The following is a 19819-nucleotide window of genomic DNA, read 5'->3' on the forward strand; positions in this document are numbered from 1 at the left end:
AAATCTTACGAGTTATGACAGTTTTTCAGATGACTTTATCCTACTGTATTTAGTTTAGATGCTTATTCTATTATCATAGATTGTATCTTGGGTTATAGTAACTTTGAAATGCTTGGGAATTGTAAAGATTTTTGTACTTATGTTAGTGGAACTGAAGTATCTCTAGATAAGATCGCACTAAGTGTTACACCATGATTTTTTTTGCCTTTTTTTATTCAGTGTCTATTATGGTACTGTACATTCCAATGTTTAGAAGTATGTTTACTTTTGACCACTAGTATGGTGTTCCAGATTTTGGATAATATTCAGCAGACTTCTTGGATTCATTTAACATTTTCTTAATAGTGATATCCAATTAGTGGGTGTATACCAGTTCTCCTAAACATATACAGACTAATTTCAGATGGCTGAGAGGAAATACTTAGTCCCCACTGTTGCAATTTCTGATTATATATCAGTGCTTCTACCTTTTTTTACTTTTTTGAATTACTTAACCTTCAGGCTGAATGGAGGTTAATTTATTTTATCCATCAAATTTCATTCCAGAATTCATTAACTGTCTCTAATACCAAAATTCAAATCATCATCTATAAGGCATCATTTTTTTTTCCCAAATGTATAAACGTATTTTCATTGAACACTGCCAACTGATTACTTATCTCTGCCACGCCTTTTGAATTTCCGAAGCATAATTTGGAAATATGTGTTTCAATTTTCCTAAACTTAAGATTGTCTCAGTATAAGATTGCTTCTCAGTGTATATGTATAGTCTTTTACTTGAATTATTGAAAACCATTAATACATTATCATATTTTGCAATTGTGTTGTATTTAACATTTTTTTGAAAAACGTTAGTTTTATTTGTTAAACAAAAAATTCGTAAAAAACTTTATAAAGAAAAAGAAAGGAACAGAAAATTGAACTGAAATAATGATGATGCTAATGATAACTAACGGTTTGGAGGGTTGTCATCTCTAGGTCACGGAAATTTTTTTAAGGCAGAGAGAAAAAAAAAATCACTCAAACAAAAGCCAGCAAGTGGTGCTGATGTACACTTTTCATAGAAAAGATCGGAAAATAACGACCAAAATTACTCGAAATCAATTGTTACGGCAGTATGTGTTTCCAAATGACCACCACCACAAGGATAATGCATATCGGGTGAGTCACAAATCCAGCCCAGATTCGGTTGTATACATGACACTTCCAAGCAGATGGTATCTTTCAGTTATGACAGATTGAATAAACTGGATCAGCACACCTGGAATTTCAACTATCCCCTTAACCAGAAGTATGCTGGTGTCAGATCTTGAGATAATGAAAATCTTCATTGCCTTGCTAAATGATTTTATCTTCCCCAAACGTTATAAGAATGATCCTGACCGGAATAATAGCGCGTCTAATTGTTCCGTCTTGCATAAATATGATGGTAAGAAACGATTCTCTTTAAAACTAACATAGCACAACATTTTTGCGCATAAGCGTTTAATGGAGTGTGATGACCTGTGGTGGTTGTGATGTGGAATACATACTACAGCAATAGATTATTTGGAAGTATTCTGTTCATTATTTGCGTTTTTTTTTTTTTTTTTTTTTTACTTGTGTTTGTCTGGGCCACTTTTTGGTCATTTATTTAGTTTTATTTTTTCCTTTCTAAAAAAAAAAAAAAAATCCCTTGACCTAAATATGCTAACTGTGCAAAAAAAAAAAAAAAAGTTTTATTTGGCTGTTTTTCCGGTTTTTATGAATTTTTCAAATTGTTTTTGAAATGCTTGCCCATCTTGTTTTATAGTAATGCATAGTACCGCGTTTTACTTTTAACATCAAGATTGTGTCAGTAACTTTATGGGGAGAGGAGAGGATATTTAACTTTATTTTCATTGTGAAAATTATTTTTCAGCCAACACATGTTGCTAGCTTCCAAAAAGTGCAGAGCATAAATACTGTGATAACATCTGATACAAGCTCTGGAAGTAAGCCAGTTCTGCAGTTGAAGGTTGATGGTGCTGCAGAGGTTTGTGTTTCCAAAACTTCAGATTTATTTTTTGCCTGAAAATTTGAAATTGTTTCATTGATTGATATATCAAATTGTTTTTTGATATATCAATCAATTGAATTTGATATATCAATCAATTGAATCTTGATATATCAATCAATCAATTCAATTTGAATTGTTGATTGATATATCAAATTGTTTAATTGATTGATATATATTTAAGTGATCAAAAATTTAACTGATTAAGTTATTTTTTATAAAACACTTAGTAATTTGACTGAATGAAAAAATTTTCTAAAATATTGCCTTCTGACATTTTTAAGTGAAGTGAAATCAGTAGATGATAATGAGGGAACCATAGTATCTTCTGGATAAAAACTAGTTTCTTGCACATTGAGAAAAGATTAAAGATTATTGCTGAAATTATCTTTGGTTTACAAAAAAAAAAAAAAAGCTATTTTTGCAGGCTTAAAAGAAATGTCTTCTTTATTGCAAACAGATAAAAAGCAACTTTGCAACTTAAATTCATGCTTTTCAATAAAAATTACCAATTGTTCAATTGTATATTTATAGAGTTGTAAAATAATAAAATGGAATTATTTATTAATGATCCTTTCAGTTAGAAATATGACAGTTAATTAAAAACACTGAAGAAGTATTTTTAATGTATTAACTTTGAACACTTTTCATATATAATTATGAATCATAATAAATAAGTAAAAAAGTGGATTAACTGTTAGAATTTAATTAATATTTACTCTTGTAAATAATATCTAATATATTTAATTTTACAATATAATGCAATTCGAAAGTATTTTGTATTAAAAATAAAGTTTTTATAATTTAAGTGATGATTATTTAAACAAATTTGGGCTATTTTGATGATTAATCATTTTTAATTTATCTACAAGATACAAAAGGAATTAGCAGAGATATATGATCATATTTCTATCAAAAAAATATATATAAGGACTTTTCCTTGAAATTAAGTAATACTTTATTTAAAACATAAAGATCAGTATTTTGAAAACTTACCGATCAGCATTTCAGTTAAGTTTTAAAACATTGTTTTATACATAATAATTAGTTTATTAATAACACAAATCAATGAATTAATAGTTATTTTTTACGAATTATTTGGAATTCAGCTGTCAACAATTATTGTGGCAGGCAAAATCTAAGATTATATATTTTTACAGTATATATACATAAAAGTTTGACATTGTAATATCAAGAGTCTTGAACACACTCGCATATGTATATATACATATCAAAACATGAAAATGTAATTGTTCATCATTTTATATTTACAAATTTTCTGAGACGAAAAATATGAGCTGAAGAAAAATAGCTGAGATTATTTATGATGAGCATGCTGCAAAATTATTCAATAAAAAGCTAAGGACAAATTATTTCAAAACAGTATTTTTCAACGCAACCAATATGGAAACCTTTAAAAATTATGACGCTTAAATTCTCTTTATCGCATCCTAAATTGTTACGAAACGGAACTGATAAGAATACAGAAAACAATATGATCCATGGTGGAAAACTATTTTGTGCCATGGAACTCTACATGCAGTTATAGTTGTTTAGCTAACCTTCCTTATTTTACTATTTATTGATAGCGAAATCTATAATTGGATAGATTTTGCATAAAATAGGATACTTATTACTAAATTAAATATTCAATTTGTTAGTTTTTAGTAATATAATAAAAAAAAAGTTATCCAAGGTACCAGTCCTTCCTATATGTTTAGGAAATTTAAATGAACCGTAGAAAGGAAAAAATTCCCAACTTCTTAAATGTTTATACCTTTAAATTCATTTAATGAAAATTGATGCCACTGATTTTGCTATTTGAGAACTGCATATATAATGATGAACTTCCAAAGCAAACAAAATCTGTTAGTAAATAGGCAATCAGACATATTCTTCAAATATATAATTAAATTATGAACTGTATGAGAGCAGTTCTTTTATTACGTTAATTATGTAAAACATTTTGAATACTTAGTGTATTTACTGTCTGTTAACTCAAATTTATCGGATCAGTTTTCATTCTACTTTTTTTTTTTTTTTAATCTCTAGATTGTTTTTTAAGGAAATTAAAATTGAAAACTTGATCTTATGTAATTCTTTTGTTAAAATTGTCTGACAGTTTTTATGCATTATATAGTTCATTTGAAATATTTTTTATACCATTTAGTTACTGAGTATTACTTGTCCTTCTTCTAATGTTGCCGAATGTATAGCAAGTCTTATTGATGGATATTGTCGCTTAGTTCATGGAACAAGGACTTCATTCTGGAATTACTCGGGTATATACAACTGTTTTTAATATGCTTGTATGAATCACATTGTACGTTTCTTTCGTGCATTAATAGAGTAATTTTAAATATTTATATTGCTTGAGAGACGTTTTGTTCATCTATTTTATCTATTCCATTGTTGATATCACTGCAAGATTAAATTATGGAGGACAGAACAGGGAATGAATAGTTTAAACTTTGTTTCTTGCATTGTGACCTTCGGTTGTCTAAAATCTTATTTCTGTTTAAATTCGTCATCCGTAGGTATCCAAACCTTTGAACTATCTCGGCCGTTTCACTATCTTAATTTTTAATACAAAGTTTCAAACGGAAGCTTTTTCATGTTATAAAAAAATTCATCTTTCATGGGTTTTGAATGAAATCTAGCTGTGCCATATATAGCAAACCGTTGCACTAGAAGAATCAAAAGCAATTTTGTTATTACTATTAATTCTAAAGTTGATGGATGTATTATAGTTCTCTTTCATACATAAGTTTTAAGTCAATCATTACCAAGAAATAATGAAAAATCTGGAAAATGAAAATGTATTTGGTTCTAAAATGAAACTTTTTATACAGATTAACTAGTTTGCTGGTCCTCAATACTCATAATTTAAAAATCTTTGATTTAAAGAAATTAATAGTATAAAAGTACATAATTAAATGGCATGGTTAAGGAAATTAGCTATCATATGTCTTTATGAAACTCGTAAATAAAACCTAAGATGTCTCCCAAAGTGACTAATATTCCAAAGCCAACTTTTCTGAAAGTTGTTAATTTTATAATTCACGATTATTTTAATTTGAATCATTATTAGGCTACACTTACAAGAATGCTAATTTCTCACCCATTATTGCTTGCTGTCATTAATTTTATATGTTTAGTTTAGCCTTTCATAGAGCTTGTTTGAGGTTTAATCTGTTACGTAAAATACTTATGTAATCAAGCCGAATTCAATCATTATTTGGCAACAGCCAGCATATTCTGGGTGTTTACATGCTTCTTCACCGGAAAAATTGAGGATTGAGGAATTCACTGTTATGTTTTTGGAGCTGGATAATACAAAAAAATCAGTGTAAATCGAGCAGTTTCTATTAAAAATCGAAATCCTCAAAAACGAGAAGCTAGGGCAAATAAAGTGTTAGAAGAATCATTCATAAAAACATTTCATCAGAACGAACGAAATAGAGGTGTATAGAGAGAGAACGAAGTTTCCAAATTTCAGAAATAGTGCCGATTTTCGTCGTCACTGTCACCACTTCGAAGTATAGCTGTCACTCAGAATGTACTATCCTTATTGCTCATTGAATTTAAATAGGCAATGCTATCCTTATTGCCTATTTAAAATGTGATAAAAATAATACGGTTTCTTTTTGGGATAAGATGTATTCATTGGAATTAAACGTGTTAATAATATTGAAATAATCGCCCTCTTCGGTGATTATTTCAATATTATTAACATTGCGTGGACAAATTTGACGAAATGCATTTAAAAAACTGTGGGGAAAGAAGTAAATAAAATTTTGATTTTTAAACATATCAGAATTATTTACATATATATTTCTCTCTAACCAGAAAATTTTAATTTAAAAAATAAATGGTTCAGTTTGTAATAACTGATATAAAATTAATATTTGCAGCTCGTAAAATTTGAAATAATTTAACTTTACTTTTAGTAATGATTGCATTTACAGTTCCTTATTACTAGCAGAAATGCATTACTATATGGAGAGCTGGTGAAGCTAACGGGAATCACATAGCAATCCCAAAAGAATCGCATTGTGATTAGTGAGCAGAGCGAGCGAGCAGGGAAATTAATCAATCTTCTAATTTGTTATTGTTATTTTTTAAATCTTGCGTAAAAGAGGAAAATGTTTTGTTTAGTTATAATGTATGTGGGAGCAAAGTTTTTTTGCTTGGAAAAAAAATTAGGGGCTAGTAAAATTGTAATCAAATAGGGTCCCTCTTCCCTTTGTTATTGGACGTCCCTGGAGAATTAATAAATGCAACGCCTTTTTAAATTTCAACATGCACACTGTTTTCAAACTCAACAAAGGCATGAGAGGATTTCTATATAAGGTTTGCTAAAATATCAATGTTAAACTAGGAATTGTATGTTATTGTAAGAAAACAATAAAAATTAATTAAGAGTAAGTTTCACGTTTATTTAAAAAAGGTATTGCAATTTATTTGTAAGATATTGAAAATGGAGCGAAACCTTTCTTACTCAAACTAATTTTGAAAAACATTGCAATCCCATTTTATTTGTTACATTTATTAAATGGTGTGTGTATAACTTTTATCTATTAATTTGCTGTGATGTGCAGTTTTATTTTGTTTCCGTCGGCATGAGTTCTGAAGTGTTAATTAACGGGAGTGTTTCATTTCTTTTCAGAATTAAAGATTTCAAAAGCAAGGTATGTTCTTATCAAATTTTCATTATATTATTTTAAAATTCTAGGTGTAAATTAGCATTTATAGATTGATTATGTTTTTATAAATGGTTGAATTATTTCATTACCATTCGTAATAATATTGGTATTTATCACACTAAATATTATTTAAAAATCTATATAATTACATCACTCATATATTGTAAACATATTTTAATGTATATTTTTTTCTTAAAATATTTAAAAGCCGGCTCTGTTAGGGATTGCTTTAAATTCTCGTAGGAAAAAAAAAGTTCATCTTATAGGTTTAATGCATTGCATGATTTGAATTTTAACATGACTTAGTATTAATTGTAACTATTTCTCTACATAAATTATAGCAGACATGGAAGTTTTAAAAGTGGCTTAAAGTCTGTGAGTCCTCGAAGCAAAACTCTGGGATTTAAATTCGGAGGTATTTTATTTAAATTTATGAGCATATTTTTGTAAAATAATTTATTTATTTATTTATGTTTGAGCATTCTGACTTGCAGCATGCAAGTTTTGATTCATATTTCTGATTCTTAGGAAGTATATACTTGGATGATATTCATGGAAATACAGGTTGAAAATTTTTATCCTCTTTATGATTTTGTATCAGTTTTGTATTATTCAAGAAGTTATTTTTTTTACTAATAAATTGCAAACGTTTTTAGCATTACAGTGACGTGCCGAAAAAAGTACCCATCTAAATAATTTAATAAACTATGGCGTAAACATTGCAACATAATGAAATAGCTACTACAAATTTTTAAAGGATTATTTTAGTTTATGATTTTTTTTAAAAATTTTAAATTTCCTATAATTTTGAGACAGTTTTTTTAAATTTGCTTACTTGCTCTTTAAATGGTAATTAATTTATTTAGTACAAGTCCCTACAGCAAAAATTAAGAGATGTTTTATATATTTAAAAATTCCCTTCACCATTTTATGATGTGTTTGGAGATACGTATAATTCTTCAGTATTTTGAAAAAAATTACTTGAAGGAAGGAAAATAATTAAGGAAATTATGCTGTTAATACATGATGATAATTTTTGTTTTATGTTGTAAATTATCATTGAATTAGAATTCTGTGACAGTTGGTTTCTGAGGGCAGTATATCAAATTTTGAATTGCATAGTTCATTTGTGAAGTGGTTTTGTAGTTATATAGCTCTTATTTATTATTATTTTTTTTTAAATTTGTGCTTGCATGTATGAAGCTATTTTTGTGAAGTACATTGCAAAACAAATTATGGTATAATCTCAATAAAATAATAAATGTTATGAAGTGTCAAATATATTGTATTATGCCTAAAAAATGAATACTATTCTTTATTTTGTTTATTATTTGTAGAAGATTATGCTGAAATTGTTGAAGAAGAAGGAGATTATTCTACTCCTATAGGTAATTTGTTTTCTGTCTTTAAAGTGAATCAGCAATTTTGAAGAAAGGAACGGATCTAAAAATTCTCTTGCACAGGCTTCCCGTTTTTCGTTTTTTTCCCTTTAACCAAACTGTTGTATGCAACTTTTTACATTAGTGGTTTACTTAGTGATTTTTTTTTTTCTGTTAACAATTGAGTGTTTTTATTATAATGCATTTTGTTCGTTTCGATTAATTGGCTATGTTCTCTTCCTCTAATTGTTTAATTTATGTTTGTATGATTTCTTAGTGATAATGCAGTTTGAATTCTGTGAAACATTTTTGACTGTATTGAAATTTATATTAGTGCAATCTAGTTGGTTTACATATGAAAAGTAACTTTGATATGTTTGGTCTGCATTATCATCATATACATCTTGATTCATTATTGAAATATGCTGTTATTAAATAACAAAGTAATGATATAAAACGAGAATAATATTAAATTTATCTCGCAAAGAATGAAAACTATAAAAATTGCTTTAAATGAAACAATTTTTACAATTCTCATTCAAGACAAAGCGTATAAATTTATGTTGCCTTCTGTCTGTGGTGCATCAATGTTTTTTATGCATTTAGTATTTTAAAGATATTGATAATGTTATTTTTTTCTTTTTTAAAAAAACTTTTAATTTGTGTATAATCTTTCAAAATCCTTGCCGACAGTGAAGGATTACGAATTGAAGAGAACTGATGTCATTCTTGGTGAAATAATTGGAGAAGGTCAATTTGGAGATGTTCACAAAGGGACATACATTTCTAAAGTAAGAACTTTTCTAACACTTCGTTATGTTTTATTAATCTTTTTAGAATTAGCTTCTTTTCACTAAGTATTTTGTGCTTTATTAAAAGAAAGAATGTAAAATTAACTCACTGGATATCTTGGTATTCTTATAAAATAAAGAAACAAACCATTTTCTTTAAATTACTATAGCGTTTACTCAGTTTTTTTCCTTGCGTGTGTGTGTTATTTAAAAGTTGCCATTTTAAAAAAAAATAACCCAACTTTTTTACAAATGTCTTTATTTTATACACACACGCACAGTGTATAATGATATCTCTTAAGAAATTATTTAAGATATAAATTAAATTATTTTTTTAATCTTAAATTAGACCATGTTACTTTATTCTAAAATGTTCTCTTATTTCTTGACCCGAATCCTACTTTCTTATTTAATTATTTCTAATTTGCGCTTTAAAAAATTGCTGAGGTTTTAGTTTCTCACGCTCTGAGCGAAGAGATAAAAATCCCTAACTCCTAGACTTCCTTTCAAAGATACTTAAGATTCCCTTTCATAAATCGGCACGTGTCAAAGAAATCCCTAACTCCTACAATTCCTTTCAAAGATGCGTAAGATTCATTTTACTATATTTCGACACGTATCAAAGAAATCCCTATAAGAATCTCTTAGTAAAAACACTGAGGGACAAAAATAAATTGAAGTTTATTCCAACAGTGTCTTCTTTTCGGTCATGCATCTGCAAAATTATATTACATATATGCACAAAGTGGACAAATTATCATGACCACTTGACACTTATATGCAGATCTTCCACTTCATGTTTTTCCGCTGGAAGACAAGATAGCTATAAAAAGGGATGCAGGAGCAAAGCATCATTTGCATTATATTGCTTGCGAAGAAATGCAAAAAAAGCGCAGTTTTACTGAGTTTGAGCTCGGGATGATTTTAGGCACTCACTTATGAAATATCAGAGAGATGCTGTTATTTATGTTTATAAAAAGTTGATTACAAAGCGGAAAATCGGGTCTCAACGTCAAGCTTGTAGTTGTCACAGACTACTGAATGTTCGATCTGATAGAAGATTTGCCAAAGTTGCCCAGACCAATTGAAGAGCTACAGTATGTGAAATTGAGAGGAATTTCAATCGAGGAACAACTGCGAAGATCTCTGAACAAACTGTTCACACCATATTCCACCATATAGAATTTGGAAGCCAACGACCTGTTCTAAAGCCTCTCCTGTCTGCTTTGAACAAAAGCAGCATTCTCCAGTTTGCAAAGGAGCACATAGATCGGACAGTAGATGACTGGGAAAGTGTCATATGGTCCGATGAATCATGTTTTCTCAATTACACCATGCAGACGGCTAGGTGCGAATATGGAGAAAATGGCACGAAAGCATTGACTCCAACTACATTGTCACAACATTTCAAACTTTTGAAAGCAATATTATGGTTCGGAAAATTTTTTCTTGGCATTGTATGGGCGATTTGATTACTGTGAAACAATGTCTGAATACCTGAGTGTACTTAAGTGTTATCGTAGATCAAGTGCATCCTGTTATTTTAATGGAGTATCTTGCCGGGGATGGATACAAGTTACAGTAGGACATTTCTCCCCGTCATTAAGCTGGCAGTGTCCGAAGATAATTCGAAGAACATTGCAGAAATTTTAACTAGCTTAGTTCGCTTGCACAGTCATCAGATCTCAATTGAAAATCTTTGAGATGAGATCGCACTGGGCGTCTGGCAATCTAGATCTTATTATTCAAATCTCAAGGAATTGGAAAAATGCAGTTCATCGGATATGTGTCTCGGATTTCTCATACCATCTACCAACATCTCTTAGAATCTATTGCAAGAAAAATCCATACTATAGTAAGGGCAAAATGCGGTCTATTGTATTGGCGGGTGGTCATAATAGTTTGGCCACTCAGTGTATATTTAGAATCAAGATTTAAAGAATGAAGTCCTAAATGATAGCTTTCCGAACACACTGCGTGTATTTATGCCTTTCACATTATTTTTAAAAATTAAAATTTACTTTTAGAAATATTAATAGCGTTTTTAAAATAGCAAGCAATTTGTACATTATGATTTTTTACCGTGCGTGTTGTTAATTGTATGTTCTCTTGTATAGGATGGCCAAACATTAGCCGTCGCTGTAAAAACTTGTAAAGTAGAGAGTGAAGAATCAATGGGCGAAAAATTTCTCGAAGAAGCATGTAAGGAATCTTTAATTTGAATTATGAATCAGTGCTAAGTTTTATTTCGATATTTATTTTTAATTTTAATCTTATAAAATTAATTTAGATATAATGCAGCAGTTTGATCATCGGCATATAATTCGATTGATTGGGATATGTTCTGATTCACCCATTTGGATTGTGATGGAATTAGCAAAGCATGGTGAAGTAAGGGAAAAAAAAGTTTTGTTATTATTTCTGGGGCAGCTGTTCACTCAAATTATTTATGTATATTAAAGTTCTATGATTGATAAATTTTGAATATTGAATTTGCTGTCCGAATTTATTTATTTATTTATTTTCATTATCTTCCTTATGAAAAATCATAATATTATTGTTATAGCTCTCCTATAACGTCCGGAGAAAATTTAAACAATTGAGTGTAATAGGTACATTTTAAAATACTTTTTAGCCTGATTTTTTAAAAATTTATTTATTTTAAATGTTTGTACTCAACTTCTAGCAACTATTTTCTTCATCCAAATTTGTTCTTACTGTTTATTTGAATATGCATTTTCTCTTTTATAATTTTATTCCTCTCATTTAATTAATGAGAAATTTATGAGCTAAAATGTATCAATAATCACAAGCAACAGTTTTGCCTCCAGTATTATTTTTGCTTATAAAATATGCATGTTATAAAAAGTAAATAATGATCGAAATCAAACAAAAACACTTTTCCTGCTGAGGATGGTTCCAGATGTTGGGATGTTATAATTTAACATTTATGACTTCTAAATAAATTAGAGTATGATTAATAAAAAGCTTTTGACATATTTTGTTTCATCTTGCAAAAGTTGAAATTTTGTTAGAGGAAAATTATAATTGAATTGCAAAAATTATATTTTTTGGGGGGGGGCGGTGGGGGGGAGAGATAGAAAAAAGAGAAGTCGTGTCCATGTTTTTTATACTTTTTGAATACATTAGGTTTTTGAATTGTCGATTAATTCATGTATTTAGATTTTTTAAAAGCTGTTTGAAATTAATTTATAATAGAAAATTGTTATTAGATTCTGAATTTAGAAATATTAGGAATAATGATTTATGTCTCTGGGAAAAGAAAATATGATGAAGGAAAAGATTAAAGTAAATTTCATGATATCAGATGCTTTTATGAAATTGCATTCATGCAGGTAAATGATTTTTCTTAACGTTAAGTAAGAAAGAAAATGCGAGAGGAAAATGTTATTTAAGGTCTCTTAATTAACGTTGAAAAGATCATATTTATTATAAGTGTTAAGTTGAATGTATGAAAAATAAAAGGAATGAATAAATTTTGATTTAACTAAAAATGTCTAATTATTTTACTTTTTTTAATTAATTGTATTTTTAAGTTTTGAAAGTATCATCTATGTAAATAATTTAAATTTTAGATTCCATTTGATAACAGAATTTATCCTTGTTTTTTCCTGTTTAAATAAAAATCTTGAAATCTAGCATGCATCTAATAGGTATCAAATTTTGTCTATTTCTAATACCAGATGCAAAATTGTGGTTTGCTTGTTATCGGCAGATAAGGATAGATAGTATGATACTTACAAAGAACAAATTCTTCGCAAGGCAAAATAATTAGTTGTAATGTGGTTTTGATAATTCTGGTAATTTAATGGTAATTTAGAACTTCAAATTATTGTGTATTTTTTAAACATAAATATTTTGCTAGCTGTATTAATTATTAACTAGCTACTATTAATTATTTCAAAAATTTCACAATTTTTTCTTAAGCCGGATACTTATTTATTTTTGAAAAATATTTCAATCAAATCATTATTTGGTTTAATGAAATACAAATTATTGTATTTAAATCTTCTTAGATCCAATTTCAGTGTTTCACATGAAACAACTAAGTGGTACTGAAAACAAGAAAAAAGAAATACCATATAGTATTGTTAATTTAATTGTTTGATAGAGACTAGTAATCTTGAACCATCCATCTCAAAATATGTTTTGGTGGCTCTATATTTTCTATCGTTTACAAACTTCTTTAAGCAGAAATTATAAAAATGTTTCTGTATAACAAACATCTGGGATAATGATGAATCAATTCCAACCTCTCTTGCAACTTTATATTTTATTGCTTATTTTTCCTGTTATAAGAAAATTATTAATTTTACTCATAATTTAATTCTCAGTTCCATTTTTTTCTCTTCTAAAAATTTAGATGAGAGCATATCTGCAAAACAACAGGAATCAATTAGATTTAGCTACATTAATACTGTATGCATTTCAACTCAGCACTGCTTTATCATATTTGGAGAGTAGGAAATTTGTTCATAGGTATTTCTGAATTTTTTAACCTTAATTTTTTTAAAATTTTATTATTATAAGAAAGCATTGCAAATATGTAAACTCATATAATATATATTGTATGTTTATAGAGTATAAATGTTTCTTCTGCTGTATATTATAATGCGTACAAGGAGCAATTGCATTATAAGTTAAATTAAATTTGTTCAATTGAATCCTATATAGAATAAAATTTCAGAATATGGTAATAAAATAGACTTTCTGGGGTTGCACTAACTGTAATGTTTTTATATGAGACCTGTTAAATTTTAGTACTTTAAACAGCAAACATTCAAAGAATCAAAATTAAATATATTAGTATTGATTTATTATTGTAATATAATGTAGATATGGTTTTGTAGGTATTATATTTATTGTACATAATGATTTGTTCCATAAAGAAAACCTTTAAAATTTGTATATTACTTTTTTAAAAAATTCTTCTCCTTTTATTTCTAGACCAGCGGTTTTTGACATTTTCGTATTTGTCATTTTTATTCTTATTTATGTTGAAACTGTCAGATCCTTGTAAAAATTTTAATGATGTAGATGCAGATCAATCTGATGAAAATTTTCATGTTTTGATTTCATTAAAACAATGAAAAATCATAGAATTGTAATTGAAATTGAAAAAAAAGTTGCAATTATGAAAGGTAAATGGAAATGAATACAAATTCATTTACTAGATTTATTAGATTTTTTTTTATAAAACTAGATTTAGATATTGTAAACTTTTTTTCCATTAAGAATGACTTTAATATTTTGTTATTCATTGTATATTTAATTTTTAAATTTGAATGAATATGGTTAGATACAAAAAAATCTAGTTGATTTTCTAATTTTGCTAACAAACTTTATTTGCTAATGCATTATCTTTTGGCAGAGATATTGCTGCACGAAATGTGTTGGTTTCGTCTCACGATTGTGTGAAATTAGGAGATTTTGGTTTATCCCGTTGGGTTGAAGATCAACATTACTACAAAGCATCAAAAGGCAAACTCCCAATAAAGTGGATGGCCCCAGAATCTATAAATTTTCGTCGCTTCACTACAGCAAGTGATGTATGGATGTTTGGTAAGTTACTATTTGTTATAATATCGTAATCTTTCGTTGTTCCTTCTTTTTATTTATCTTTTTTTTTTTTGTTACCTTTCATAAGAAATTTTACTGATTGTGAGTTTTCTTATGGTTTTATTCTAAATTCATCAAAAATACTATAATCCCTTCTTATTGCGAATCTTAATGATATTTAAATTTTGTTTAAATTGTTTTAGGTGTTTGTATTTGGGAAATTCTTATGTATGGTGTGAAGCCTTTCCAAGGAGTGAAGAATAATGATGTTATTGGAAGAATTGAGAATGGTGAGCGTTTGCCATTGCCTCCAAACTGCCCACCTCATTTATATAATCTTATGTCTTTATGCTGGTCTTATGAACCATCAAAAAGGCCAAGTTTCAAAGAAATTAGAAGAGTTTTAGGGTAAGCAATTAGTTTATTTTTTGTGTAATGTTTTTGATTTGATTCTTTTGGATTTATTTTGTAATTTATCCTTTGCATATATTTTAAATTATCATTTCATGCATCATAAAGGAAACATTACTTTCCTATGGCTGTTTATATTTGAATGCTTATTTATAATAAAGATTTAAATTTAAAGCTGAAAATGAATTTTCAATATATAAATTTATAATTACAAATATTTCTGAAAGATTGTAAGTTCTTGTGGAATAATTATTAAAATTAAATAGTAAGCTGTACACTATTTCGTGAAACTTTCTTGTATGCAAAATCCGGTTATAAGTTAGAATTCCTTTATTTTGTTGAATACTTAAACACAGCAAGCGTAACTGAAGTGAAGACAAAGTACAGTTTTATATTAAAATTTCAAAATTCCTTCATTATAAATTGCATAGCGCATCGATTTTTTTTAAATGCAGGTTCAAGATGTTAATTATTTATTCATGTTATAAAATATTGTCATATATATGGTTGACATTCAAAGAAATTAATATTTTTATGCATATAGAAATGTGTTGATTCCACACAGTATCTAAATATTGGTCAATATATCTATTTTTATTTTATTGGCTTATTTTGTTTTTGCTTCTTTTCTACTCATGTTAAACTATTGAAGCAGTGTCTATAACATTTTAGAATGTTGGATTTTCATTCAATCAGACATTCATACAATATCTGATATTATGTTTTACAAATGAATATTTCAGATTGCTTTTCCCTCATATTCATTTTATCCCCTCCCCCATTTTTGCTTCATAAATGCTAATATTATAAAGCAATTTTGCAGGAGTTGTAAATTCCCTTTTTTTACTTGAAGTTTGTAATATTTCAGTACATATTTATATATGTGTGTATAGTAAATTTTGCATGCATAACACATTAAGTTGTTTAATTTTTTACATGCAAGAAAAATGAGGAAATTATTCATAATGCATTTCAATATGAGAAATGTATATAAAATTAGATTACGTATGAAAAAATATTTGCATATTCTCTTGTAGTGTATTTTACTAAGTCTTTTTTTTTTTAGGATGTTAAATTATAAGCATTTGAAAAGTGGTGAGGATTTTAAATGTATTATGTAGACGATGTATTTTAAAGTAATTATTTGATTACGTTACTGTTATTGGGGTAAAAATAGTTGCCATCATGTAGATTAAAGGTACTCTTAGAAGTATTATTTGTTGAAGTTAAATATAATCAAATTATTTTTTTTAATAATTTTTCATGCCACTGTGCTTCCCACTGCCTTGCAGTGCTAAAATCCATTTATGTTGAAAAATAACTTTATTTTAAATTTGTACTGTTTTATGCAATGCATTCATACAATTCTTTATCTTAATTCTGCATTGCTTTTTAACAACTTCTTAATATTCATGCAGTAAATTTTAACTTTTTTCATCAAAATAATTTAAATGTAACATTCTTTCAGTGAAATACTTGAAGATGAACGGAGACAGCAGCAGGAAGTAATGAAAAGGGAGAATCGGCGAATTCAGGCAATGTCTTGGGGTAATTTTTTTCTCTGAAATTGTTAGACAGTGTATCAATGTTTTTAGATTAACCATTCATAGGTTTAATTCATAGTATTCAGAATATTTTTTAATTAAGCTCATAAATATGAATTGTGTGCTTTAAAGAAAATCATCAGGGTTAATAATCCAAAGGAAGCTGGTAAAAAGAATCTTGAAATTTTAATCCTTTGCACTCGGATGGTGACTCACTCACCATTCAAGGCCGTGCATCATTTATTTATTTATTTAATGTTTTATTTATTTAATTTTGATTGTTAACGATACCTGCAGAGTAGTAAGATGATGCAAATTAATTTAACAGGAGAATTCAACTTAAAACAATTATATTTATCTTTCGGAGCAATAAACAAGTGTTTGTATTAAGTGAATAACTATTCATCGAATTACTTTTCCGTGTGTAAAAGTTTAATTGCTTTTACTTTCTTAATTTCATCTTCCTCAGTTATTTAATTGGCAAATAAAACAAATACAGAGGAATGAGAATGGTTGAATTAAAACCAGAAAAAAAAAAAAGGAAAGATTATTGTTATAAGCTCTTCTGCCTAACCATCTAATGAATTTCTTACTTTATGTGATTCCTTTAGGTTTTAGGATATTTTTTTCATTTTTGGTAACCAAAAGAAAAGTGCAAAAAGAAAAGATCGTAGTCATAGCTTCCAAAAATGAAACATTCGTGATTATGTAATGTGGAAATTCACTCCGTTCCCCTTTCACCTTTCTTTCTATACATATAATTCTAGTTTTTATTTTCGAGACAGGTGTTATTTTTCCATGCAATTCCCGAATTGCAGCTAATGAGCATGCACGAAACTTCTGTAACTACGTGAAAGAATAGAATACATTTCTCTGGCGGTATTAGTCACATTCGATCTGCGGAAGCATCGCGGTTTTGTTTAGTCGAGTTTATTGAATGGTTTATTTATTATTTGGTAAATTATAAACATATTTAGAGCAGATTAGAGAATTTTTTTAATCCAATGGGCAGCTCAAAATCCATATTTAATACCGATTCGACGAATAAAAATTTTAATCCTGACTTTGCTGAATGGGTTAGAGTAGTTCCGCAAAGTCCATTTGCTACGTATTTCTCGCTTGGTAAGAAGATAATAAGTTTAAGTGATATGGGAAAACAGGCACTTACTAGTCATTCCATAAGAAGAAAACATACAAGTCTGTGTGCCAGTTCAAAAGAGTCATCATTGATGTTGGACTTAGTATCTAAAACTAATACAGGAAAAGATGACATGTCAAATCCGAAAACGTCAAATGTCATGCCCGAAAATAAACCGATTTCGAACTTTTCAGTTCAGTGGCAATCATTTGAAGCTGGATTTTTATGGGCATTAAAACTTGCTTCACATTCTTCCTTTAACCCTTTATTTACCGACAGTACTTTAAAGTACCGTTTAAATCCGGCTGATATCTACACAATAGGACTATTTATTTAAAAAATATTTGAAAGAGCACGAAGAATGTTTTTACAATAAAAAGTAGTAGATATTATCTGATTAATAAGAATAAAAATCTTTTGTAATTAATTAAATTATTTTAATTAAAAAAATTTCTTCTTTGTCTTTATTCTTTACCAAAACTTAACTAATGATTTAAAAATAAATTTGAAAAAATGATGGTAAAGTAATTCAGTAAATAAAGGTTAATGCATGCAATTATATATCGGAAATACTTTCGCATATGTTCATATGAAAATGAAATAGGTAAAAATGTACATTAGGCCGTACAAAAATGTCGTAACTTATTTGTTAAGGATTAACTCCGTGAAACTGATGTCTGAAAAATCTGCAGAAATTGATGCTCAAATACATGAATTGGCAAAAATGAATAAATTTTAAAAAATTTTGCTTTGTAATTTTTTTTTGTTAAATAATCATTAAATGATTTGTATCATGATAACAAAAATATTTTGTGTTATATTTCACCCGAGTTCTTAATTTTTGTGACTTAAGTTAAAGAGCATGAGAGGTAATAATATATCCCCCCCTCCCCACTTTATACATAAATTTTATCTTGCTAAATTCTAGGTAATAAATAAAGAGAAATTGTCCTTTATTTGTATGTAAATATAAACCTACTTTTAATATGCTATTACTTCGTATAATTTTAAATTGTTGTTTCCTTTCCTTGCATTTTTCACTCCTTAAAATCATATTTCATTACGACTAGCACATGAGTGCTATTCTCATATTTCATCGTATCGTGAATATACGCACAGGGAAAACACGGAATTTTTTTTTCCAGATTGGTGTGACAACCCTGGCATGGTAAAGGTAGAGACAATGCATTATCTTGGCTTATGGAAAGTTTTGCAGAGTGAACTTATATGACTACGACCGCATCGGCGGGTTCACCAAACCTTACGGTCGGCTTACCACTGCCAAGCGGTTTTCCAGCAGGTTCTCGACTCCTAGATGCTCTAGGGTCCTTGGACTGCTGGACCCCAGAACGGCCCGAAGCATCCATCTTCTCTCACACGTCGCATGTGAGTGCCGTCCGTAGGCTAGAAGAGAGCACGAAAGCCGTACTCTGCCCATGAATGGCAAGGGAGGAAGAAGGTTAGTACACACAAGAGCAGACATACCTCGTAGTCCCGACGAAGCGTCCGGAGGCGGCGCCTCCTTTTTGCAGAGTGTAGGTCCGTAGACCCTAAGACAGACCTGTCTTCTGCCCTTTCCTTTCTGTCTGAATGTCGTGGTTCCCGCGGCAGAAGATGGGGGTGGTGGATCCATGGAGCTTAGGATCTACGGACCTACACTCTGCAAATAGGAGGCGCCGCCTCCGGACGCTTCGTGGGGACTACGAGGTATGTCTGCTCTTGTGTGTATTAACCTTCTTCTTCCCTTGCCATTCATGGGCGGAGTACGGCTTTCGTGCTCTCTTCTAGCCTACGGACGGCACTCACATGCGACGTGTGAGAGAAGATGGATGCTTCGGGCCGTAACTGAAGTCATGCTAGTTAAGCTGAAGTAAATATATGCAGCATTAATTTAGGGAAAGTGACACTTAGAAAACTTATGGTATCTCGAGAGGGGGGAGTGATGCAATCCTCTGATATCATTTATTATTTTCAACCTGCAACGCGACAAGGAGAGGACGAAAAAATCGTATGGTGCCTGGGACGCCATTTACCTTCGCTACGCCACGTTACGTATTTTCTCATATATAATGAAAAAGGTGATTAGGATTTATATGAATCTCATTTATGGTACATTTAAATTTTTCATATTAAACTTGCTTAGTTTTTCTTTCTTTCATTGTGAAATTTTAAACTTTTTAATTACTCAGATTTGTTTTAATTTTTGATCATCTGGGTGGAGAATATCATTTACAA

The 19819-nt window shown here is 29.0% G+C and overlaps 1 protein-coding gene across 6 annotated transcripts in view; it reads left to right on the plus strand.

Annotated features, from left to right (window-relative positions):
- The window catches only part of LOC129958259 (focal adhesion kinase 1-like), a 104693-nt gene that overhangs the window by 71580 nt on the left and 13294 nt on the right, over positions 1-19819 (plus strand). For 3 of the 6 annotated variants that reach the window (XM_056070575.1, XM_056070581.1, XM_056070577.1), the window contains 13 exons: positions 1901-2014; positions 4206-4317; positions 6705-6726; positions 7083-7156; positions 7270-7305; positions 8079-8129; positions 8814-8911; positions 11029-11113; positions 11202-11302; positions 13296-13411; positions 14304-14494; positions 14695-14899; positions 16371-16450. In XM_056070575.1, the coding sequence (XP_055926550.1) occupies positions 1901-2014; positions 4206-4317; positions 6705-6726; positions 7083-7156; positions 7270-7305; positions 8079-8129; positions 8814-8911; positions 11029-11113; positions 11202-11302; positions 13296-13411; positions 14304-14494; positions 14695-14899; positions 16371-16450 (1285 nt within the window). The remainder of the gene's footprint in view (positions 1-1900; positions 2015-4205; positions 4318-6704; positions 6727-7082; positions 7157-7269; positions 7306-8078; positions 8130-8813; positions 8912-11028; positions 11114-11201; positions 11303-13295; positions 13412-14303; positions 14495-14694; positions 14900-16370; positions 16451-19819) is intronic. The other 3 variants (XM_056070576.1, XM_056070578.1, XM_056070580.1) reach the window with 3 other exon arrangements.

This window comes from Argiope bruennichi, chromosome X1, assembly GCF_947563725.1.
Source record: "Argiope bruennichi chromosome X1, qqArgBrue1.1, whole genome shotgun sequence".
NCBI classification, from domain to species: Eukaryota; Metazoa; Arthropoda; class Arachnida; order Araneae; family Araneidae; genus Argiope; species Argiope bruennichi.